General features: G+C 38.7%; 1 protein-coding gene across 10 annotated transcripts in view; it reads right to left on the reverse strand.

Annotated features, from left to right (window-relative positions):
- CTNND2 (catenin delta 2) overlaps positions 1-26,471 on the reverse strand; it is a 613,278-nt gene that overhangs the window by 278,657 nt on the left and 308,150 nt on the right. For all 10 annotated transcript variants that reach the window (XM_048938460.1, XM_048938457.1, XM_048938459.1 and 7 more), the window contains 2 exons: positions 13,646-13,680; positions 13,067-13,183 (listed from right to left, as the gene is read on the reverse strand). In XM_048938460.1, coding sequence (XP_048794417.1) covers positions 13,067-13,183; positions 13,646-13,680 — 152 coding nt within the window. The remainder of the gene's footprint in view (positions 1-13,066; positions 13,184-13,645; positions 13,681-26,471) is intronic.

A 26,471-nucleotide genomic window follows, 5' to 3' on the forward strand; every position in this document is an offset into this window, starting at 1 on the left:
TTTCTACAAGATAAAAATACAGCCATTATTGTAAGGAGAAGACGGAAGACCTCAGTTAGGATCTGAAATAATGGATCACTACTGCAAAGGACAACAAAGTACCACAAACATTCGTAAGAAGTAACAGAAAAATGTAAGACTTGAAGTGAAAAAGCCATTTAGAAATTCCTGTTGATGACTCGTGAGCAGCTCTACAATCGAGGCTGCTAGATACTAAGCACTACCATTGACTATCAGGTCTCCAGTGCACTATTGCAAGAAGTAATATCCTCTCACACTTCTTTGTGCTCTTGCATCCCATCCTAACAGTAATGAGTTTGTTTTTGATCACTGATTTTTATTTTTTTGAATGCTCTTATTGGAATTCTTGAATGCTTGACTCTCCAGGTTTCCAAGTACTGCATAATAATAGCGACATATGTCCAGATAAGAAGAATCTGTACTTGATTAAGCCAAGACTACAAAATGGAAAATATGAGCTCCAAATATTGTTTGGAATTATGTTTCAAACCTTTGCACACTCCAAATACATATTGCCCAGTAGTTAAAATTCACTTAACTGTACACCTGGGAGAGACAAGAAAAGTAAAAGTAGCTGAGCTAGCTGAAGAATTACATAAAGGGAAAAAATTTCTTCATGGATGGCAAAAATCTGTAAGTGATAACTTATGAATATAACAGAATTTCCAGTGAATTCAGTTAAAAGTTGTTGGGAAGTTATGAAGTATATTTTGGAAATAAGAAATTGTAGCAAACTCATAGAACAAGGTAACGTAGCAAAGTCTAGGCAGCCCTGACATTATAGGGTAAGTTCAGTGTTATTTATTCAGGTAGTGTACTGTTTTGCTTTCTGTATCATACCAAATAGGGCATTACTCCAGATATCTTTGTGAAATGCCAGACTGCCAAATCTTCTTTCTTAAGCAACCTTGGTAGTATTTCATAATAAAAAAATTTTGGAGCTCCATTTTAAATGAGAGAAATTAGTGGAGATCAAGACTTTTAATGATAAGCAGGTTTAATAATAGGCTTAAACATATTTAATCTCAGTATACAGAAGCTGCCTGTGCTTTTGATTTTTATAGAAAAAGCTGTCTGAAATTTTGATTAAAAACAAGGATAACCTACTGCAAATTTTTAAATGACCTCAGGATTAAGCAACTTCTTTTATAGAAGATTAATCATATTTTATGAAATTGCTTGCTAAACTCAGCACATATTGAATTCAGATATGATCTGGAAAACATAATTTATCACTGACCATTAGGATGATGGGTGTTACAGGAGCAATAGATGGAAAGCACCCAGGAGCAAGATGGGCAGCAAGGATAGTAGCTAAATTGCATTTCTGTACTGCAGAGGACACAAATAGAAAAAATAATTCCCACTAGCCTTCTATCTATGTATGTGTAAGGTTGAACTGGAGCTCTTTTGGCAGTACAATTTCTGCTGGCACATGTTACACCTTCATCAGAAGCCTCTGCCAAAAAAAACTTGTTAGTAACTGGGGTTAGACACGATGTGAACTACTTTAAGAATGTAAATCTCTTCTGTCTACGAATGACCTGATTTGTAGATGATGTTACTTCTGTGAAACTCTACATGTGGTATGCAGGAGTGGTAAAAGTCACACAGTATTCACTGTAACAGAATTTTTCTGCCTACTGAAAGATCAGAATATGGAACAACAGCAGAACAGTACCTGAACTTGGCTTCTGGGTGGGTTTAGAATCGTAGAATATCTCAAGTTGGAAGAGACCCACAAAGATCACTGAGTCCAACTCCTGGCTCCACACAGGACCACCCAAAATCCAAACCCTGTGTCTGAAAGTATTATCTAAGCGCTCCATGAACTCCAGCACGTGGGGCTGTGCCCACTGCCCTGGGCAGCCTGTTCTATGTCCACTGCCCCCTAGTGAAAAACCCTGTCCCTCACCCCCAGCTGCCCCTCTCCTGGTGCAGCTCCACGCCGTTCCCTCGGGCCCCATCGCTGTCACACAGAGCAGAGCTCAGCGCTGCCCCTGCGCTCCCTGTGAGGAGCTGCAGCCGCCATCAGGCCTCCCCTCAGCTCCTCTGCTCTGGGCTGAGCAAACCCAGGGCCCTCAGCCATTGCTCTTATGTCTTACACCTTTACTATCTTTCTTACCCTGTGACCAGAAGAAGAAAGCTGCACGTAAGAGCAGGCACTGTATGCAGCTACACAGACAGCAGTGTCCAGCTAAGCAGTAAGTCCCATGCTTTGATTTGGGAAACACCGTATTTTGACATAAATAATAGTTATTTTTAATTTTTGTTTTCATTACCTATCTCCTATTTTGTAAAGAACAAATACTTTTAAAATTGAATATGAGCTTGTTTTACAGAGGAAAAAAAAAAAAAAAAAGAAGAAACTAGGTAATTAAGGGTATCTTTTGCATGATTAAGTCATAAATTTTTGGAAGCATTTTATACATTAAAAGATCAACTGTCAGTTTCAAGTATTCCTAATCACCGTATGTGCCCAGCACAGCCAAAGGCTGCTATTGATAGTACTGAACTGAAGTGCTCCCTTTACATTTCTAGGAAATAAAATCAGATGGTTACAGACACCACACAAACATGAGTCACACAAAGTTGAGTGCATTATCCATCAGAAATAATAATTAAAAAAAAACCCAAAAACCGATCTCCAAGGCTCCAAAACAAAACCAGCCAAACAGCAGCTTCTGGCTATAAAGGATGCACAGCTACTCACAGATAGTTAGTATAAGACAAAAGTTATCATTGGATTTCTCACTTTGCTCTATGAGCTTAGCTAATAGCACAGAATAGGTTTCCTTTTCTCATGCAAAGTAATACTTTTTTTCTTTCTTTTTTTTTCCCCCCCGAGCTTTGACAGACTTGAATCTTTTCTGTCCACAAATGAAAATAGCTATTTGGCCTTCGAGGTAAACCGATTCAGAGTGTATTTAACACTGCCTCAAAGGTAAGTCTACTAAGTAGTAAGTCAACAAGGTCAACATTTTATGAAAATCTTTTTAATTTCCCGGAAACACCTCTTTCATAAAACAAATGGTGCACTATCAGAACTTCTCTGCATATTTTGATTGACGTAAAAAACATACCACTCATATTTCACTTATGTAATATCTCCAGCATAAAGAGCAGTTTGCATGTTGTCCTTTACAGAGAAAGAATCCCATTAAACTCCTCACACACCCAGGATTCTGTTGATGCTTTTTTTTTTTCTTTTGTTTTCTCCTTCAGTGTCCATAGATATGCACCACCCTCCTTTCACGTTGTATTCATAAAATGCATTTGTCCATTTCTAAAGCCAGAATGAAAAAAATGGAAAATAATGGAAAAACTGCCCACTTTATGTGAGACAAGTCACAGAAATTTGACTTTGCTGAGAACTGTGTAAACTCCATGTGGCACAAAAGAAATTAAGCCCCAAACCAGACCTGCCAAGGTGTTCTGTTCCATTCACATCTCACGCAGGCCAACAAACCAATTACCTCTTGCACTGCTGCATCAACAGACTGGTTTCATGCTCGTGAGCTGGCACCGGAGGATCACTGAGCTGTGCAGTTTTTGGCATCTAACTGTGCTGAGAGCACGGGTGCTGGCATACCACTACAGCATGAGCAGAATGAGTGGTTTATCAGTCTGTCAAGAGGATGTGGGTGCACTTGTTTCCTGGCCTGTACTACAGACAAAATATTTACTGATGTTCTTTTGCATTGCAGGTTCAGATGCCAAAAGTCTTTCTTTGTTCTGTTTCTACAGATGCTACCATAAGTCACTGTCACTTTCTAATGAGTTTCACTAACTGCTTCCTGCAGTGGATGAGGGAACACCTGGTTATTCGAGCAGGATTTGTGTTTGCCACAGGCTAATCATTACAGGCTGATCATTACTTCCTTTCCATCTTTGAAGCTGCTACTAATTGTTCTTGATTTTCAGATCTCTTTGCTCTCTCCTTCATTTTCCTCCTCCATCCATATATATTTTACCAGCTGTTATTACTACTGTGTTAATTCAACTTTCACATTTTGTAATGCAGTAATAAGGTGAAATTTTAAGGAGTTGTTTTCTTCAGGCAAGGATGTTAAGTCAAAAAGCATAAAATAACACCATGCTCCAAAGTCAAACTCATCTCAAGAGAAACAATCTCCATATATAGTAATATAGTGATATGAGTGTGGAAGTGATACATAAAAGCCCATTTCATCACGTAGGCATAACCTGAGATAAGGGAACCCTGAGAAACGTGCTTTAGGTGACAATACACTGAAACAAAATTCAGCCTATAGGCTGCTGTACAGAAATGGAGGGAACTTACAAATGACTTATGTGCAACCCTGTCATACTATTACTTTTGCTCTGTCAACATGACACATCAGCGAGCAATGTGGATTAGCCTGAAGTCAGATAAACGTGTAAAAAGTAAGGATTACAAGGCCACTTTTATACTGAAAATGTTTTGGGTTTTTTTCCCTCTCTGAGGATGAATAGGCATCTGTTTGGGAAACAAGATACTGAGGTTTTATTTCATGATGTGTGAAAACAGAAAAGATAAAGGAATTGGAAAATAAAAGACAGAATGGAAGCAAGAAGGTAAGGAATGGACATAAGGGTTTGGCAAGAGAGGAAGGCGTATTTTAGGGAACAGCAGGATAGCAAAGATCAGAGCATTGGAAAGGACAAGGCTACAGGGAGATTAAAATGAAGCCAGCAATTTAGATCCAACAGGACATGAACATACTGGACTGTCATGTTTTGAACAGTTCTGCTGGTGGCTTCAAGCACTTTCTCCCTGAGAAGCCTATAAATCCCCTTGGATGCATGATTGGTCTTTAAAATAACTGCAGAAGAACAGGCTTTCAGTGTCATGCATAGTAGGGTGTTCACAGCAACCCCTTTGCTGCCCCTGAGGAACCAGAGAAAGCAGAGGCTACTTTGCAGAGTGCTGCTTACTCCTGCAGAATTCTCCAGGCCTCCTGTGAGTAAACAGTCCTAAGAGTTTGAAGACGGGCACAGCATCTAAGCAGAGCAAGATCAGCTGGACCCGAGTTACAATCCGTAACATCCCACAGTCAGAATGACTTAGCAGGGCACAGCTGGTGAAACAGATGCCAAATACCATTAGGATTGCTGTTGGGAAGATGTGTGGCTCCACTCCTAAAACTGACTCCTTGCAGTGGTCTTTTCCTGACTGTGTAAGGGAACTGATAAAAGAGGAAAGTTTTAAAAAACAATTAAAAATCACTTGTTCTCTAGAGGTGAGAAGACAAGCATGAATTTAACATGATGCAATATCCTAGAAAGAAAGATATGCTTGTTTTACCTGAACCTTACCCTGCTGATACCAATGATAAGAGGTTTGGACAGCTAGGGAGCAAAGTTCTGGGTGAGAACATGCAACAGAGAACAGAGAGTGCACTTAAACAGAAGATGCTTCTGGCAGCTGCTCACTGTTTAGAAGATGTGCCACATTAGATATTGGGCAAAGATGACTTAGAAACCCCAGAGTTTTGAGCTAACAAATTGAGAAGGCTTGCATTAAAAGAGATGGATGGAATAACAAGAAGCAGCCAAAGATCCACCCATAAATATTTACTCTAAATATATTAAAAGACTGTCAGATGCTTCCTCAGACACATACCCAGTGTGGCTTATCTGTAGCTAAAAACTGTTTAGTCAGATGACTACCAGGTTTGCATTAATGCAAAAGGAAAGAGAAGTAGGAGGAAAGGTGAGGTGACCCTTTTAATGCACTTATGCCACTGCTATTCCAAAGATTCTAAAATTATTCTCAGTTTCTAAAATTAAAGAGGGCATCCACAGTGCTGAGGTGATTTTTGTCTCTGAAACATACTTGAAGAGCACGTGATTTTTTGAGTTTGTGTGTTTATCAGGAGATCCCATGAGAACACCTCCTTTGTGTGTGCAAAGAATGACTCAGCTGGATCACCCTGGCACTCAGAGTAGATAATGAAATGGAAATAACTTCATCTATCAACAAATTGTGAGGTCCACTGATGCCAAATTTCAACTCATTCAGCATGTCAGCCATCTGACAGGTGGCAGTTTCACAAAGAAGAGCAATGGAATTGAAAACACATAAACACATATCTTTTTACACATTCATTGTGTAAATGGAGCCTTTTTGTTTCAATCTATTTTCAATATCAATGAATAAAGCGGCTGATAAAGGATGAAAATCATAAAGGTTGGAGAAGGAATTCTCTTTCAGAGTGGGACATCTGCTTTCACACTGAGTAAGGAGGATCTCTGTTATTGTAAAAAATTGCTGAAACAAAATTGAATTAAGACAATAAAATAAGAGCATAGCCCGTCTTTTTAGCCTCAGAATTAGGCAGCGTAGATAAGTGAAAAACACATCTGTTTAATACAACAGTATGTATAATTTCCTGAGATAAAAATTGTCTGTTCATCTAACGTCAGTCATTCTTTAGAGGAAAAAAAAAAAGAGAGAGAGAGAGACTTTTAAATGGCACTGCTATCCATCTGTGTTGCATTTGGGGCAAACAGTTTTAAGTGACTAAAAGAGTTAATACATCACGGGACTGAATACTCTGTGCTGAGCCACGTTTTTTCTTCTGCAGAAGGACTGGGATGTCCCTAACTGCCTGCAATTTTGTTAAGGTGCAGCCTTAGCAAAGCGCACTCTGAAATGGTAAAAGCCAAGAAGACAGTATTATTTAATCTCCGTTGTATTTACTGCCTTATCAGCATCCTGTATTCTCTAATTAATCTTGAACAGAGGACAACAGAGTCACAGATGTGAATATTCAGAAAATGTGGAAAAGATTGCCCGTAGTACTGGCAGAGTCAGGTGGGGAAAGCCGGAGTTTCAGTACAAAATGCCAAGTTTTAAATTGAAGATTAGAATGCAGCATTTTAAAAATATCTGGGAATTGCAGCCATGTCACAGTGATACGGGAGTTTTTTGTGATCCATGTCAACAAAAGCTCTATTGCTGCTGTCTGTAGTAACTATTTAGAGAGCAAAGAAAGAGGGTTTCCACACGAAATGATTAAGCAAGAGAAAAATAACTGGTGAGACGATTCCATTTCGATGAGAAACTTAAACACCAGAAGCTCCATAAATCTGTTCCATAATCCTTTTAAGACCAGTCTAAGGTTCATTTTGTGGAGACTGAAGCAAAGGAAATAGCATGACAGATTTAAGTATAGATACCTTAAATTAAAGTTAGAGACTTTTGGATTAGGAGACATTTGAGCCTGTGGTTTATGTTAGGAAGAAAGTGCCAATGGATTTGCTCAGTTATCTCAGCAGTCTGTCTAGCTCTCATTCTGCTACTGTCACGACAAGAGAGAGTAACCATTGCCTCTCCTCACTTCTGCAACCTGTACAGGTCTGTAAGGACTCCATCTGCCCCAGTGAATTATTTCAGAACTGATTTTGATGCTAGTATTGTGGCAGTCCATAATGTGGCATGCAAATGAACCATAGGGGCAATGGCAAAAGGGAGCTAGTAAGAAGGAAAAAAATTCAGGACCAAAACTTTCCTCTCATTCCACGTTGATCTCATTTATTCACACCACCCATCTTTAAAATGCAAACTTACAAACACTGGCAGGAAAAGGCAGCTTGGACTTCAGTGATTGCTCAGAGGCCTCCAGGCTCTGTGTCACAGAGGATGGATGCATTGGTGGCTCAGACAGCTTATCAGCATGTTCCCCACCTACCTGTAGGCGAGACTGTGACCTTATCAGCCTTAATGAAAAGCTTTATCCAGCAATCACACTTCTTCATCCACAATTGTACATCTGTGTTTACTTGCCTTCTCTCCCTGAACTTTTCCTCCTTTTGTCTTTTCTTTCTTTCATCTCCCATTTTTCCAAGCTTTCTAATCTAAAATATTAACGTACAGTCTCCACAATACTTACTTAGCTCTCTGAAAATGCTTTTTTCATGTTTCTTTGCTGATTGAATCACTCAGTTACACCACAAATTGACCAACAGTCATCACTCAATACTCCTGGTGGTCTTATGTTTATCTGAAACATCCTCAATATTAGCTCTATCCTGAACTCTGGTCCATAGCCCATCAAAATTTTGCTCCCCTGCATGTTTCCCTCTGCAGTGATTCCAGTCCATACACTCAGTGAACATTTCCACCCTTATCCTGTGACCTATTCTCAGCATCTTCTACATGACCCAGCTTGGCTTTCACATCTCTGATCTTTCCCTGAACCTTGTTTAAATGACAAGTATTCATTTGTACAAAAACTGTGCTCTGGGGCCCATCAGAAACAGAAAACAGTGGGCTGAAGAAAGTTTCAGAAAGGAACAGCCAGCTCAGCCACCCACTGCAGGCTGCCAAGCTGAGTTTTACAGCTACTGACAGCAAGGAGGAGGGATGGAGTGCCACTACAGTCACACTGAGGGACTGGTGGAGCCTGGGATGTGCAGTACAAGATGGTGGCCACCATATGGGCCAGCAGCCCTTAGCTGCCCACCTCAGAGACTGAGGGTGCTAGTGAACTATTGACCTTCTGCTGGTGGCATCTCCACAAGCACATAGGACAATCTCAGCTCCTCTCTGACACCGTGAAAGCAACATCAGGTTGTATGTGGTATAAACTGGAGCGATACAGTTGTGACAGATTTATAGCTATGTAAAGGCAAAGAGAAATTCCTGCAATACAGGAAGCTGGACAAAGGTACGCAGGTTGAGGTCTTAACTGACCTTAACTTTATTCATAGTTTCCTGTTTTTTGCTTGTCTCTAAGTAGAATCACAGAATCATAGAATCATTATGGCTGGAAATGATCACTGAGATCGTCTAGTCGCAAGTGTCAGCCCATCTCCACCATGCCCAATAAACCACATCCGCCACTGCCACATCTACCTGTTTCCTGAACACCTCTGACTACACTGCCTCCCTGGGCAGCCAGTTCCAATGCCCCACCACCTTTTTGAAGAAATTTTTCCTAATATCCAATGTGAAACACAAAATAGAAACACATTTTTTCTGGCCAGTTTATATTGAGTTGAAACAGAAGAGATTGGCCACAGTACAGGAGCACCTCTCAGATGCATACAGCCTTGTCCCAGGCCTGGGCAACCACAGAAAGCTTATGTGAGGAAACAGCAGTTATGAATCTGCTCATCTTTGACAATGATTACTTAAAAATAACGGATGGCTCTGCTTGCCCCATACTAATAAGAGCTTTATACAGCACTACCTATGTATTTGTCTATCAGCTCATTCACACTCAGCAAGAATAATTAGGGAGCACTAGTCTTAGCAGTATGGAACACCTCCTGCCTAAGCCACCTTCGTGTGATATGTCTTGTTAGCTTATGTCCACGCTGGTAAAGAAACTGCACAAGATGATATTTGGGATTTGAGGTATTATAACCTCAAATAGCTGCCTGTGCCTGCTACATGACCATTTTTTAAAAACAGTTCTGAGAAAGTCAGAGTGCAGAAAACCGAATCATAAGGATTCTGACTACAGAAACACTAATCTTCTTCAAAGGTAAAGCTACCCACAGATTAACTTGTTACACTAGGTGCACGCAGTTCGGGAAAAGAAGCTGTGGTCACATCCCTGGGGAAGCTTTCATATCATGATTTCAAAAATCAGCCTCAACTAGGCTAGAACTGACACAGCAGGCTAGAAATGTTCTCCTCACAGTTAACCTAGTGACATAAAATACAGCTAAGCATTCAAAATGCAGAAGGAAATTCAGGTAAAATTGTAAATTCTAGACTACAAAAGCTAAGAAATGGCACCCAGTGATGATTCTTCTGAATTATCACTCTTCCTCTCCCTCCTTGTCTTATGGACAGTGCACACAAAAATGCAAACCTATTCAGTGTTGCATGATTGCCTCATTCTTCATCATGCCACCTTGGACCTTCCTTGAAAATGGTCCAACACAAAGGAAAAAAACTCTCGTGGATTATCCTGTGACACTCAATATTCAAGTTCCAATGCATCACAAACAATGCTTTTTATGAAGTGAGACGTTTATCTCACTTCCTATGTAGAAACTGAATGAATTACGATGAAAATTGTCTATGAAATGCAAATACTGTGAAATACTCCAGAGTAAGTCCTAGATTTCCCTTCGTATAACTTTTTGTATAATTGAGACACTGCTACCACAGTTCAGCTAGATGTGTTTGTTCTCAACACACCTGTGGATGAACCAGTAACATACAAAATTATGTACTGGAAAAAGGTAACTTGAATGATTTCCTAACTATCACATCAGAACTTTAGGATGCAAAGGAGAGATAAAAATCAGCTTTAAGTGAGAAGCGGAACTATTAAATACGTAATTTTTGTTTTCATTTAATATCTATGTTCTCATTGTGTAGAGAAGTTAATAGTGCTCAAAATGAAATCACAGAATGATAGAATCGCAGGGGTTGGGAGGGACCTCAAGAGACCACCGAACCCAACCCCCTGCTACAGCAGGTACCCTACAGTAAGTCACACAGGTAAGCATCTAGACAGGTCTTAAATATCTCCATAGAAGGAGACTCCACAACCTCTCTGGGCAACCTGTTCCAGTGCTCTGTCACCCTTACCACAAGGAAATTCTTCCACATGTTAGTATATAACTTCCTATGTTCAAGAGTTAGGCCATTGCTCCTTGCCCTGTTGCATCACCAAGAAGAGGCTGGCCTCATCCAGCCTTGCCTCCCAGCTTCCCTTTAGGTATTTATAAACATCTCTTAGATCCCTTCTCAGTCTTCTCTTCCTTAGGCTGAAGAGACCAGGTTACCAAGCCATTCCTTATAGAGGAGATGCTCTAGGCCCCTTACCATTGTTGTGGCCCTTCACTGGATTCCTGGATCCCTGTCTTTTGCAAACCCAAAGTGGACAAAGTAGTTTAAATGCAGCCTCACCAGTGCAGAGAGGGAGACTGCCCTTGACCTGCTAGCCACACTCTTTTTAATGCACTCCAGGATACCACTGGCCTTCTTGGTCACAAAGGCACACTGCTGGCTCATGGCCAATCTGTTACTGCACAATCTAAACCTTAGCTTTAGGGTAAATGAAGCATTGACAGAAAATGTACAAAACAAAATATGATAATAATTGCTGTAGAGTACAGTCACAAGAAAAAAAAAAATATTCTGCACAGACAGTCTTGATAATGGTGCTTTTAACTTTGCAAACAGAATAGCATTTTAACTGATGTATCTGTTAAATTTTATTATAAATTGAAAACAGACTCCCAAACAAAAAGAAAAATCCAGTGTATGACATCCTGCATTTATGATCGATTAACTGCAACTGTTGGCTTTGGCATATATATCTGATTCTTAATTAACAACCATAAATAGCAAACAGCAATCTAGTTTCACCACATTCCTACTTGATTCCTATATTTCTGTGACACTCCTCAGAAATTTGTTTGAATAGCAGTTACCTTCACCTATCCAGACTTCTTTCTACCTACTATCCTCATCCTTCCCTAACATTTTTCTTAGTTTTCCTCTCTTCATCCAGTTTCTGCCATGCCCACCCATAGGAGCTTCTGGCTTTCAACCTTCCCTATTGCAGTCCACACAGATTCATTTTTCTATCTAATGTATGAAAACAACTGTGATCAGTCATTCAGCCTGTTTCTTCTCACTCTGAATACACTTCTGAATACAATAGAGTAAGAGGTGGAAAACTCAGGGCAACTTATAAGGGCTTAAACTGTTGCATCATGCTTTCCCTACAGAAAATTTTTCTCAGGTCAAAGAGCATCTTACCAAAACTGTTAGTGATGCTGCGGGCCCAGAAATCTTGTGTACATGAAAAGTGAAACACTATCTACTGTCCCAGGACTGTCAACTTCGAAGCTGATTGCAAATCTTGTTTTAAAATAATGAAAAATGTTACGATAAATTAAAATTCTGCATTCAGCCTTGCACTGCTTTGCTTTCACTTGAAATGATGACATTTCAGGTGACAACTCACCATTGCTTTGCAGAAGGCTGCTGTCACATTCCATTAGCCTTTCCATAGGAAAGGGAAATCATTCCCTTTGATTTTATGAAAGCTGAATTTGGGCAACCACCCTGAAAGATGTGTCTCAGTCACAGGGTACTAAGCAGCAAGGGACTGAAAAAGACAAAAATGGCTCAAGGGAGCAGAGAGGAAGACATATAGAGGAATAAAAGAGAAAATTGAAAAGTGTAGGTAACGTCAGGAGCAGCAGTAGGAGTGATGGGAAAGTGTGTATAGATTGTGGCACACAGCAACAGTGTATCAGAAAGGAGACTGAGGAAAAGCAAAGGAAAATAGGGAACTAATTTGCATCTTCAGTGTCCACCATTACATCTCATCTCAGACTTGTCAGCCTGTTGGAAAGCTTTGTTTCAGTGTCTGTGACTTAGGAGCACATGCATTTGTAGATATGTGCTCTACAAATACACTGGGCGGCACGTCCCTGTTCTTTACTCACTGCAGCTTTGATTCACTTCTCCAGCTGCTGATCCTAGCAGAGGATCTATCTACTCAAAGCACTCTTCTGCAAACAAGAACAGCTACCAAATGACCACTGAACCAACATCTGAGAAAAAGCTTCATCTTTCTTGCTGCTGGTGGTGTTCTGTGCATCATCCTTAAATAGTTCAACAATTATGGCCCATTTATCCATTTGAAAATGTTGGTCCTAGAGACTATCAGCTACTAGCTAACAAGTGACATCACACCACCTCACATTTCAATTACTACTTTTGCATACTGAAGCAGTGCTGCTTTAAAGATGCTTTTGTAGTGATGATGTTGAAGTCTTGTGTCATGACCTTGTAATACAGTATGGCCACACTGCAATTTCTAAATGTATTCCTTAAAATGCATTCCACGGGGCTTCTGCCCATGGACTGCCAGTGAAATTCTCTCAATTACAAAGAAAATCAAAAATCAAATTGGAAATGCAGGGAGCCAATTTTCCTGCTCCCAGCTACACTGTCTTCTGCTGATTTGAGAAACATTCTAATACATGTATTCAGTTTTAAAGCATGAAGTATTACAAATAACTGTGGGTTCTGAAAAGCACATTTTTAGCAACTTACTTTCACTGGCTGAATAGTCCTGTGGATCAAGTATCCCTGATTCTTGCAGTGATCTAATGCAGGAGTCCACCAGCTCCAGACCTGTAGTGAGCTCATCTTCTATATCCTTCTGACCATCTGTAATAACATTAACATAAAAAAGTATAAGAAAAGCAAAAGATAAAACTAGTTCCGTGCTATCACGTACATATATCAGTTATAGCTGATGAAGGAATGAAAAACACACCCAAATGGCACCTTCAGAGCAGGCTGACATTGATCCAGGAGAGTTATGCTGCCCTTTAACAGTTTGGCTTTGGATTAATAAAAGCAAACTAAGAAAGCACAGGTCTTATCTTAAGAAAAACCTAGAGACCAGTGCCCACCCTCAAAACTTTGCTTTATTCTATCTCTGTAGATGCTCCATTTGCCAACCCTAACCACTTTTGCCAAGTTCTACAATTTTTTCAGCAGAGTTTTCAAACACTAGAAAACACCCAACAAGTGCATAAAAGCATTGCTGTTCTCCCCTCTACCTTATTTGGGAAGCAAGCTTCATGGGAGAGAATATATGTAATACTCTAATGATAAGTTTATTACCTTGTGTTTGCCAGTGAAACTGCTCTTCTGTTGAACTGCAAAGAAAAAGAAAAAGAATTAATATTTTATGAAATGATTCAGTACTGTGCCACCAATACGCAGATCTAAATATATTCTGAAGAAACTGACCTAAGAATAAATAGCAGAATTTATGAAGCATTATTTTATGTATATTTCTTTTTTTTTTTTCAGGAGTAACTTGCACAGCATTCATTCAGCAAGGAAAAATAAACTATTTATTAACTAAATAATTCAAAATGTACATACAGAAGCCACTATTTTAGTCTCAATGTAGACTGTTGCAAAGCTAAATTGTCAACATTTTGCAACTTCTGGAGATTTTATTAGAGAAATAGGATTTTCCTGTTTTTTTTTTTTTTTAGACTGCTTTCTCAAGTGAGCAGTTACCTCTGTTTTGTTTTTTTTTTTTTAATGAATTTACATGCATTGTTCCTGGTTCTACTTATGTACATTTTTATTATTCAAAAGTGCAGTTAAGTTAATTCAATTGGCCTGCACAAGAAAGTAAACTTAGAAGTGTTTGTGCTTTCATATACAAGCCCTTAATCAATAGATGGTCTTAATTTATAATTATATGGGTATACATTAGAATATAGGTTAGATTAGCATGGTTTTTTTTTTCTTTTTTTTTTTTTCCCTTAGTGGATATAATGAAGCATATGATTAATTAGGCAATGAGTACAATTTACCCAAAGGCATGAAGTGCCTGTCCTTCACTACAGGTCTTTCTTACAAGCCAAGAATACAAAAAGGTTTGACGTCATTCATAATACTTTTATAATAATAGTGAATTGATTATTATAGTCACGATTAAAACTGTACGTCTTCTGTACATCTTTACACCTATTGGTAAAATAAAAATCAACAGGAACAACAAAAAAAAACCAAGACAAATTATTTTGAAGGGTTCAAGCAAAACAAATATTTATTTCTGATGTCAAGAATAATTGCTCTTCTTAGAAGCACATGGGTTTTAAATCTTGAATAGTTTTCTCCTTTCCTAGTGGATGCTGAACCTCTTATGAATATGTGAATAGAGCTCCTTGCATCTATGTCCTGTGAACAAGAATAATATAAATGAAATGAAATGCTTCTTTCTGGATGAAAATAACCTAAGTTAATTATTGATCAAATTTGGTAGTTTTTTTTTTTTTTTTTTAAAGGATAATTGCCTAATTTACATATAAATAGTACTAAAAGCATGTTTTAATTTCCAGCTGGCATCACAAGTGTTAATCTGACAAATTCAAATCTACAGATCATCATTAATTTCCAAATATCCTCCACCTGTGGCTTATTTTGATGCACTGGTGTGGGGTTTCATAGATTAAGAAGCTAGTCCTTCAATCTGACACTCAGCTAAAATGTTTGCACTCGAGTGCATTGAAGCTAATAATATTGAAGATAAACACAGCCAGAGTCCTCTGGCAAATAATATGGCAAAGTACTGAACTGAAGAGATGACTTTAATTGAAAATGCCTTTTCAAATGTAGCCTTGACCCCATTTGGTGGTGACAAGGGACAGTGGCTCTTTTTGCAGTTCTGTTTGTCCGACTTTTCAAACTGAAAGTTCAGTTGGCACCAGTTGGCAGATGTTTCAAAGCAAAGTGAGCAACTTGAAAGCATTCTGCCTTTCTGGCATTAGGGTCATCCATAATATGCAGCATACATTTCCCCACTATACAGACCCACCTCCAGAATTGAGTTTTCTACATAAGTGATAGATACCACTTCAAGCGATACCACAAAATTCAATACCTCAGGTGGCTTTCTTGCTGGCAAAACAAATTTCTAAATCTTGTTGGCAACAACACTGAGTGTCATCTCATCCATGTCAGTGAGAAAAGAAAATCCATGTCTGTGCACAAAGAGTGAGCTATCTGGACAGATACACAGGGATTGTCTTTCAATGCAGGTGCCAGAGGGCACCGAGAGCAGGCTGCTCCATAGGGATGCTGAGCAGGGGGCTGGGGTGGTGGCAATGCACAGACCTCTGGGAGTTGGGGCAGGGTCTGCATCAGGACTGGGTTCCAAAACTGTGCCCAAAGGCAGAATGTGAAAATTCACTTTCTTTGTCCCTCACACACAAATATATTGGTGCAAATGAACATCAGTGCATATGACTGTTATTCAAGTCACATGCCTTATTGATCTTTAAAAGAGCACTGCAACAAAGACCCTTAATTCTTGGTGGGAGGGAGTTCAGGACTACAAGTCGCTCTGTCTGGCACGTCTGTTGATTTATCACAGAGCCTGCATACACACTTTAAGGGCAAACCCGCACTGTTGTATTCCTTTGATTACCCAAGAAGCGTTCTTGTGCCTCTTTGTGTGGAGAAGCCATTAAGTTTCCACTCATTCCATTTTTGAGGAAGTGCTGCAATGATCTGCTACATAAAATGTTTCTATTGTTTTCTAAAACAATTCATTAAATTATATCTAACCCTACTATGCAACAGCTATGAAAGGACTTGTATGAGGAGCTGTATCAGCTACAATCTTTCCAATTACTTTTGCAATGGAGCCTCACAAACATAGCTGTATATAATTACAGGCAGATACTGTCTCACTGATTTTTAAATTGCTATTCCGGAAGTTCTCACTTGTGGAAGGTGGAACAAAAAAGATGCAGAGACATTTCACAAAAAGCACGGAGGTTGAGAAGCACTAATATTCCGGTTCAAGCAAAGGAGGAACAGTTCTTAAATAATCAGTATATTTTCTTTAATATTTTGTAAATAAACCAAGCTTTGGTATCAACTGTGTAAGAAAAAAAAAAAAAAAAAAAGGAGATAAGAATAAATCTGATATAATTCCTACCAATTACTACAGAAAAAGGTCCTAATTGCCACCCAGTTCCATACTATTTCTTGGTTGCCCAATTTAAATTATGTCAGAATTTCTGACTGCAATAATCACCTCTATAGATGGGACACAGTCATCTCTCCTAAATCACACTCTATTAGTCAGCTATGGTATCAACTCAGCTGTCACGTCAACAAGTCCTTTTGATGGTCCAACTAATCTAATCTAATACTTTACAACAGTCATCAAAATTGTAAAAATAAAAAAAGTAATAAAAAGCCCCACTCCTCAAATCCCCTAATACTTTACTCATCTCTGACCTTTTGTGCCCTTTAAAGAAACTTTTAAAATTGTTACAGATTTCCTCAAATTACAGTGCCAGAAAACTGGCACAGTCTCCTGTATTCAGGACCCGTCTGGATGCCTACCTGTGCAACCTACTGTAGGGAACCTGCTTTAGCAGGGAGTTGGACTCGAGGATCTTTTGAGGTTCCTTCCAAGCTTTGCAATTCTACGATTCTGTGAAAACTGTTGGTTAATTCCCACCTGTATTAGTAAGGCCTTGCTACAAATTCCTGAGATGAAAGGGAATTGTCTTTTTTTTCTTCTCTTTTCTCTTTTCTTGTTTCCCTTTCCTTGTTTCCCTCCCCTCCCCTCCCCTCTCCTTTCTTTTTTCTTTTCCTTTCTTTTCCTTTCTTTTTTCTTTCTGTAACTGCAGAGTATGTACCTTCAGCAGTTTTGCTCTTTGCCCGGAGTGCTACTGATGTGTTCATAAAGCAGGCAGCAAGGCTGCTATTTAATGGAGAGAGCAAAATATAGTCCATAAAATATAGTCCAAAGATGGACTGTATGGGCAGCATTTTCCTAGCAATGACGCTATCATTGTAGCTGTGAAATAGTGGTTCACCTCCTTTTGTGCACATTTTTATAAGCACGGCAAGAAAGCTCTTGTTCATGTTTAATGAAAATACATTGCTAATGGTGGTGATAATGTTGAAAAATAGTGTTCTGTAGCTGAGTTTTCACTATCAAGTAGAGTTATTGTGCTCCTGGCATCCGTTGTAGCTTCCATGGAAATAAATAGGAGGCATTATTTTTGGAGTGGCCTGAGTTGTAAGAGACACACAGGGATCACTGAGTCACACAGAGCAGAGCTCAGCGCTGCCCCTGCACTCCCTGTGAGGAGCTGCAGCTGCCATCAGGCCTCCCCTCAGCTCCTCTGCTCTGCGCTGCGCAAACCGAGTGACCTCAGCTGCTCCTCATACATCTTGCCCTCTAGGCCCCTCACCATCCATCTTCATAGCCTTCCTTCGGACAATCTCTAATAGTTCTACGTTAGTTAAAAATAATCAACAAAACCCTTTTTTTCCCTGAAACTTTACGGATTTGGACTTTGGTTGCAGGCAATTAGCTTCTTAAGAAACAGAGTGCAATATGAATAAAATTCCTTTGAGGAAATCCACTTCTGTGCATTTGATCATTGCAGTATTTCTTCCTGGGATAGCTAAGCACTACAGCACTTCTGTTCAAGGCTTCAAACATAAAATGCAGATTCAACTAAGAGACTCAGGCTGACCATTGCTTTAAGTAAATTATTTTAAGCATGATTTCACTTAGTTAGGAGTATTTCAACCACACTATTTGTCCTGCATTGTCCTCAGTAGCCAGTAAGAAAGTGGTTTTGTTTGGTTTTTTTTTTGAGGAATGACTCATTTCGAGTTCAGCACTTCCTTGGGGAAATAATGCAGACAGAAGCTAGACAGGCTGTACCTTGAAGAAAGCACGTTCCATGCAGAAACCTCCCAACACACAAATGGTCTGACACTGCGTGAAATTACACATCACACCACTTCCAATTCCCTTCCCTTACAGCCTCTTCACATTAGCTTCACTCAGCTCCTTCCAAGACACTGACCCCTCGGGCTCTTTGCCTTCTCCTCTTTCTAATGAAACAACCTTTTCCCTTTCCCTTTCCCTTTCCCTTTCCCTTTCCCTTTCCCTTTCCCTTCCCCTTCCCCTTTCCCCTTCCAGTTTCCCCTTTCCCCTTCCCTTTTCCCCTTTTCCCTTCCTTTTTCCCCTTTCCCCTTCTCTTTCTTCTTTCCCTTCCCCTTTCCTTTCCCTCTCCTTTCCTACTGAAGAAAAGACAGACTTTTTTGCTTAGCTGATAATTTTGCTGTTCCCCTTCCCACAGCTTAGGCCGGCTATCTGCTTGGGCCAGGATCAAACACCCTCTGTGCCAAAATTTAGGGTGGATGTCCCTTGTAACTAACAAAATATACTCTTAACATTAATATATTTCTGCATTTTTAGATTGAATAAATTGCCATCTCCACCTTATATATATTGTTTTATTTCTTTTATTTCTGTACTCTCCACCAGATGCGTGACTTGAGACATTGCCATGAAACAGGAAAAGGTTCTACAGGGAGCAGGAAAAAAATTTTGATCATTTTTAGGGAAAGATTAAATAAATGATTTAATATATGCCTTAAAAAGACAAGTTTACTTGATGTGTTAAACAAATTATTTTCTGTGGAGCCAAGGGAGGGATAATCATGTAACAATTTAGGTTGGAACAATTTCAGGACATCACTTATCCAGCCTCAACTTAATGCTGGGCTCCCTTCGAAGTTAGTTGCTAATGGCTGTGTGCTTCATGAAATGTTTTAACAAGGCACTGGAGAGACTGGTGAGTATCCTGCTGTTCAGGGTATTAATTCTCTTTTTTTTTTAAAGAGAAAATCAAAGCTTGTAAAAGGTCAACTCAGAAGAGTTTGGTGAGCATAGAGGGGAGTCAACTCTTTGAAAGGTAGATAACAACAGGACAAGGGGAAATGGTTTTAAGTTGGAGGAGGGAAGATTTAGGTTGGATGTTAGGGGGAAATTATTTACAGAGAGAGTGATGAGGTGCTGGAACAGGCTGCCCAGAGAGGTTGTGGATGCCCTGTCCCTGGAGGTGTTCAAGGACACATTGGATGGGGCCCTGGGCAGCCTGGTCTGATATTAAATGGGGAAGTTGGTGGCCCTGCCTATGGCAGGGAGGTTGGAGATTCATGATAACTGAGGTTCCTTCCAACCGAGGCCATTCTGTGATTCTCTGTGCTACAAGAACAAAGAGTTTCATTGAAATTTGAGCTGGAAATTTAGATAATGTACCAAAATATCATGGAAATAACCATCCCACTTGTGGTGAGGGGGCCCACTCTCACCTGTTCTTGTAATGTTCTTTGATAAATCTGTTAGAAAGAGCAGATGCTAGTTTAAACTTAAGGGAGCTGGACTAGATCCCAAGATGGTCCGTCCAGTTCAGCCTTTTAATTACTCTCAGGCTGTTATCCTGAAGCTTGATGAAGCCTGATGATTGTTACATGATGTAGCACACACACAACTGCCTATTTTAGTTTCTCAGACTATCAGAAACACAAAGAAATGGAGAAATTCAGTCACTCGAGAAGCAGGCAGCACCAAGAATCACATATGCAAAAAATGACGACCCTTAAATCTACTTTTCAGTGGATGAATATAAAGGCAGCAGAGAACTACTTTCCAAACTAAGTTGTTGGATAGATGTAAAAGTAATTTGGCCGATTAGATGGGTGTTAAGCAGCTGAATCAACCCTTGAACAACTGCTATTGATTTATGATTTCAACTATGGAAGTAAAAATTCTTATTTCTAAGCTGTCTGTTGGTATACAGAGCTGACAAATTATCCAAGTAACCAAAACGGCGCATGGTAATAATGGCTATTCAGCTATATGGATAACGTTTAATCACATATTCTTTACTGAAAATGACTAAAATTACATTAATGCAAGCTGACAAAAAAATAAATGTAACCTCCAGACAGATCTGGAGTTTTGCCCTATAAAAATACAGTCTTTTATTTGAGATTTTTTCCCCGCTAATGCTCAGAGGGGAAAAAAATAATCAGTTCCCAAAGACGGTAATACTCATTAATTCATCACCTAGAAATTACTAAAGAAATATGTAATATATTTTTAAGAGTAGGTATGCATTAAAAAGAATAATCTTAAACAGTAAAAGGATGTCCTTATAGAAATTTGAAAAAAATAAACTTTCAGACAACATGCTAATGCAATGGATAACAAAAACATTTTGCACTGCCTTTATTCCTAGAAGAATATTACAATATAAAATGTTGTTAAGTAGTCATTTGACAACAAGAGCAATCCTTTGCAATTGTTTTGTTAACAAAAGGATGAAACTACCTTTCTACTTAAAAATACTGTACATCTGAAACATGAAGTTTCACTGTGTGGCTCAGTATTCAATCTTTTCACCCTGCTAGATGTACATAATCCATTTTTTTTTTTTTTTTGATCTTCAATTTGTGCAAATTAGAACAGTGAAGGATGTTTGTTATCTATTTGCCACAAACTCTCCTGATGCAAATCTAGTCCCAGTGCACCAGACAGGTGACTTAATGAATATTACAGGTTCTCACATTGAGTTCCAAAAAAAATCCAAGAAAGTTAGCTATATACGTTAATCACCTGTAAAAATGTAAGAAATTGGTTATTTTACCATCTCTGATAGCACTGTGGTCATAACTCAGTAGCTCTCAATAGCAGAATTTAACTGCAGTGAAGGCTTGTTTGATGAAAATCTAATTATATCCATTGGCATCCTCAAAGCATCTGAAATTAAAAAGTGGTAGCACTTAAAAGTGTTAAGATAGGGCACTGATCTTCATTCTGCTCAAGGGGCCACCTAGTATTTCTAGTATAATTATGCAGCAAAATGTTAAACTGTATTAGATTAAATGGAAGCACTCATTTTGTAACTGCTGAATAATCAGACAAAGGAAATGAAACAGATCCCAAGTAACTTCACAGTGGGAGATACAGAACCATGCTCAATTTTTAAAAGCTTTTTTTTTTTTTTTTTTTTTCTTTTTTGGTGAAAGGATTCCTAAATTTTAGGAAAATTAACCTGTTGGCCACCTGTGCAAATCCCTCTCTAGGATTTGTTAACATCACTTTTTCAAAACGATTAATCAAAATTCTTTCCTCTCCAGAGCTGACAGATGTGGAGTCCAGTTCAGTTTCACACAGTGCATGTCACTAAGCTAAACCTATGCCCTATCCTATAACCTATTCACATGTTCCATCATCCAAAACATGCACACATGACACAATAGTTTCCAGCTTTGTTTTTGTTTTTCTTTTCTATAATTACTGTAAATGAAACTTCAGGAGTTTCTCTACTGAGTTATCTCATCATTTTACTAACTATACAAGTTTTAAATATCTTTTGAATATCCTTTTAAATATCCTTTAAAATATATCACTCTAGGTGTAAAAGATACTTGTAAAATCAATTAGTTTATATCTTTCTACTCATCCAGTCAGTCTAGAAAACAGACCAGTCAAAAAGCAAAATCTGCTTCTATAGGCAAAATAAAGCAAAGAGAGAGAGAGAAAGATGATTTCCCCTAAATACGAATCAAAACAAATCTTTTCTGGACTTGACAAAATTCACTTCTCCAAGTATAGAAATGTTACAGCTAGCAGGTGGAAACAACTAAGAAAACAAACCACCGTGTGTTGCAGCCCTTTTGAGAAGAAACAGTCTTAGAGCATTAGTGTAAGGACAGCGCTGAAAGCAGAGATGGACTTCTATTCCAACCACTTCTCTCAACACCCTGCTCACAGCAGGCTCATCTGGCACTGGCTAGGAGGCATGGCCATTCTTCAAGTGTTAATAATTGTGTCCAGATCTTAATGTGCTTTTAAATAATAAAAAGGGTAAGGATAAGAGTCTATAAAGAACACTTGAAAGCATCCACTGATGTATGGTGGTCAGTATGGTGAACTATATAATCTCCACTTTCTAAACAACATTACAAAGTATTGTACCTATTTAAGAAATGGAGAAGAAAATTAAATAGCCACCACCTAAGCCTAAGCTGACTTTCATAGTTTAATTTGCTAATAATTAGAATTCTAATGGCTCCTAGAAAATGAAATATATGCCCAGAATTTGATTAAGACTTCACACGGCACATAAAACAGTAGATTTCTCCAAGAGAATAAAAAATGGGAAATATAGATCTAATATCTGGAATTTCATCAGGCCAGATAATCCATTATCTGGTGACACTGCTTAATTCATAGGTTAAAAATAAAGTGAGGATCATTAAAAGGTTTTTTAGCAGAAGATGTAAAAAATGGACAGACAAGGCAACCAGTATGCTGAAGTGAGGCTGAGCAGAAGGGAAACGACACAGAGTTTCTCAAAAATCAGTGTTGGGATTAAACTTGGACTTTTCTCCAGGTTTAAGACAAACTGAAGATGATGCAAGATCAGTAACTGGAATGTATTAAACCAGTCTTCTGATACCACAGAAAGACTGGACTTACTGATTCTCAAGTTAATTTCAGATGAGATTAAACCTCATCTTACTCTTACTTGAAATTAATTTCAACAGCAAACTGAGTCTGAAAAACATTTTCCTTCTCCTTGGATGAATACTCTATTTTTCATAATGAGAAAAAAGAATTAATGGATTTCAAAGAAGTTTTTGAAAAAAATTAAAGGAATTCTGAAAATACTTTATGGTCATCTATAAAATACAGCTAATAGTTACTAGATTACCTCGTTTATCCCTGTTTATTTCTCAACAATAAATAAATCTGACCAAACTGCAATTTTGCTGGTTTGGAAACCTTTAGCACTTTTTTTCCCTGCACTTTCTAGCTATTCTAACCTCTTCCCATCTTCTGACTTGTCATCTGCCTTTGAAAAAGCCTTAATGGAACTTGTAGGAAAACTGAGCTCACTGGAATCCCAAAGAATATGCGTCCACTGAATAAATAATCATAATCATATCATAAATTATTCATGGATTCTTTAATTCTACCTATGCAGTTCAGATTTTACCCAAATCTGTAGGAGCTGAGAAGGGACAAAAGTCAGTGAGTCAAAGTGAAATACAAGCAGTTCTGCCTGAAATCCACGAACCATTTTTGTCCTGTGTGGCTGACAGAACCCTGGCACAGGTTGCCCAGAAAGGCTGTGAATTCTGCTCCTTGGAGATCTCCAAAAGCTGCCCGGACACGGGCCTCTGCTCCTTGCTCTGAATGTCCCTGCTGGAAAATGGTTTGAAACAGATGGACCCAGTGGGCTATTTATATGAAGTTGATATGTTTTGAGTATGTCATTATTTACATTCATTACACAAATTTCAATTCTGTAGACTCTACCCAATGCAGTGCTATCTGAAAAAAACAAGCTGTCTTGCGCTGAGTCTCGTACAGTGCTTTTAGAGTCATTGCCAGTCCTGTCCTGCTAATTAGGACCATTACCTGTGAGCCACCTGGCTGCATTTATTATTATTTAGCTTGCATTTAAGCTGTGGATGGCACCTCAAATGGGAAAAAGAGAAGGGAAATTCAACCTCTATTTTATAATTCTTTATTGTGAAAATATGATACTGAATCTACAGAAGAAGAATCCCATGATACCATTTTCTCAGTTTCTTCTACATTTTCAGCAAAGTATTTGAAAGGAAATAACTATTTCAATTTCCTCTTGAGCAGAGAACAATAAGACATATGTGTCATCACCTGAAAAACAACTGAAACTCAAGAATAAGCCTGCCTCCACTGAAATTCTCTATCGAAAGTCCTGACACGAGGTATGCATGTGACAGAGAGGGCAACCTTTCTCACTGCTGCAGAACAATCTGCCAAGAACAAACAGGGCATTACCTGAACTGTGATGCTGTCTGACAACAGATAGCCTTCTTCCCCTTTTTCCTTTAAGCCTCAAGTTTATATTAGAACAAAGAATAACCTAACACTTAGGAGAAAAAGAAATACAAATCATTCCTTGTCAGTCCATTCAGCTGCTACAAGGCATTTGACTTGAGCTGTTGTGCGTGGAAAATTCAACTTCTTGGGGTCAGCTGGCTCCACACTTACTCTGTAGTCTTCATTTTTCCACCAAGCTCAAGCTTACCTTCTTACATAAATGAATTCATAGTACCTGCCCAATTTTTTACTAAAGCGTCATCCACTTGAAAATGAGTCTGAAAAAGGTTATACCCTACCATGATGTGGGTTACCTGTCCTGATTTCACACTACTATGACCCTTCTAATTTCTAATTGCCTTGATCTCACCAGCCTCTGAAAAATCCCTCTATTTTTACTTTTGGATTCCATATTGCTTCACTGCACCACTACATTAGATGGGTCTGCATTTTAAGTTACTGTATCAGAACAAAAGCAAAATCATACATTATGTAAATATCTTTCAAAAGTAAGGTTCTTTGTTTGCTTGTTTGCAATGTATGCTGTTACTTGTCAACTAACTACCTTTGTCTTAGGTGGGAAAAGAGTCACTATATCTCAGAAGTGCATGAGAACTGTTAAGTCGTGGCCTGAACCACAGATTGATCACCTGAGGTCAGATACAGCCCAATTAGAAGCAAAGAGGATGTGGCTGTTTGGTTTTTTTTCTAGGTTTTTGTAGATACTATCACCCTACATATCACAGAGTGAATCATATTCAGAATTCATTTAGCCTTTAAAATATTCTTATCATAAACATTTTTTTCTCTTTTCATCTGACTTCTGGGTCTAAACATTGCTCTACTGTTTTATCTATTTCCATCTTTAAGGCTACGAGCGGTATTTTGATTTTTAGACAAATGCATTACTGGATCCAGCCAGTACAATTATTACCAAGACCTTTGTAGCCTAATCTGAACTGTAGAAACATTTAACTACAGCCTACTTAAATGAATACTCCTGAAGAAATAACACATCTCCAGGAAGATGGTTATTTAATAGGATTTTATTGTCCACTAAATACAAAGTCTGAAATTAGGAACTTCTACAGATGGACAGACATAGGATATACTTTCAGGCACAGCTGCAATAATTTCAAGATGTTAGTATTTCACAGAATGTCTCCAAGGCAATATAAAAAAAATTAGACAGAATGAAGTCCATAATTTACTTAAGAACCAAATACAGATACAAGTAAATTTAAGAGAAGTTGCGTATACAAAGAAGGCACACATACTAAAAAACAGAAACAAATAATAGAAATTAATTCTTTATAGGTGAGAAAGACACCAAACTAATACATTTGGTGCTCAGAATGAAGATACAACAAGGCCCTGCATCTGAAAATCCCCCATTAATATATGAATCTATAACTATTCTTTCTTAACTTTCAAAACCCAACACCCTTTAGATCAAACTGAGGCTCTGGATCCCCTTGTCTAATTATAAGAAACTAAGAAGTGCTCTGCTCTTCAGCTATTTCTCTATTAATTGAAGGGAAAGGTGCTTAGATGAAAATAAAACATGGTTTAGTATCAGTCTGGAGGTGAACATTTTGACTATCATAATTTAATTATGCAGATAACAGGACAGAGTGCAATTTCAGCAGGTTCACAGATAATGTGAAATTCTGAGGAGTAACTGAAAGACCAGACCATTGTGCTGCCACTCAGACTTCAACAGACTGAAGAAACGGTCTGATAGATGCCACGTGAAGCTCAATAAGAGGAATGACATGTTCTGTATCTGGGCAAGAACACTGTCATGGGCTGGGATTTAAATACCTGTCAAGCAGCTTTGCAGAGAAGGACCAGAGGGTCGTACTGGATTATTGGGAAGAGTTGAGTGAAGGGCCACAAAGGTGGAGCCTCTGTCATATGGGAGAAGGCTGAGAGAGCTGGGACTGTTTAGCCTCGAGAAGTAAAAGCTTGGGAGGATCTTACCAGTGTGTATAAATATGTAATGGGAGACAGTAAAGGAGACAGAACTACATTCCTCTCAGGGGTAGTAGGTAGGAGGACAGTTGATAATAAGCACAAATTAAAATGCAACAAATTTCACTTAAACAAAAAAGTGTTTTGTTTTGTTTTTTTTGTGAGTAAACTGGCAAAGATTGAACAGAGAAATTGCGGAGCCCCATGGCCTTGGGCAGCACCTGATGACACTTTGAGCAGGGAGGCTGG

Source organism: Lagopus muta, chromosome 3 (assembly GCF_023343835.1).
Source record: "Lagopus muta isolate bLagMut1 chromosome 3, bLagMut1 primary, whole genome shotgun sequence".
Lineage (NCBI taxonomy): Eukaryota > Metazoa > Chordata > Aves > Galliformes > Phasianidae > Lagopus > Lagopus muta.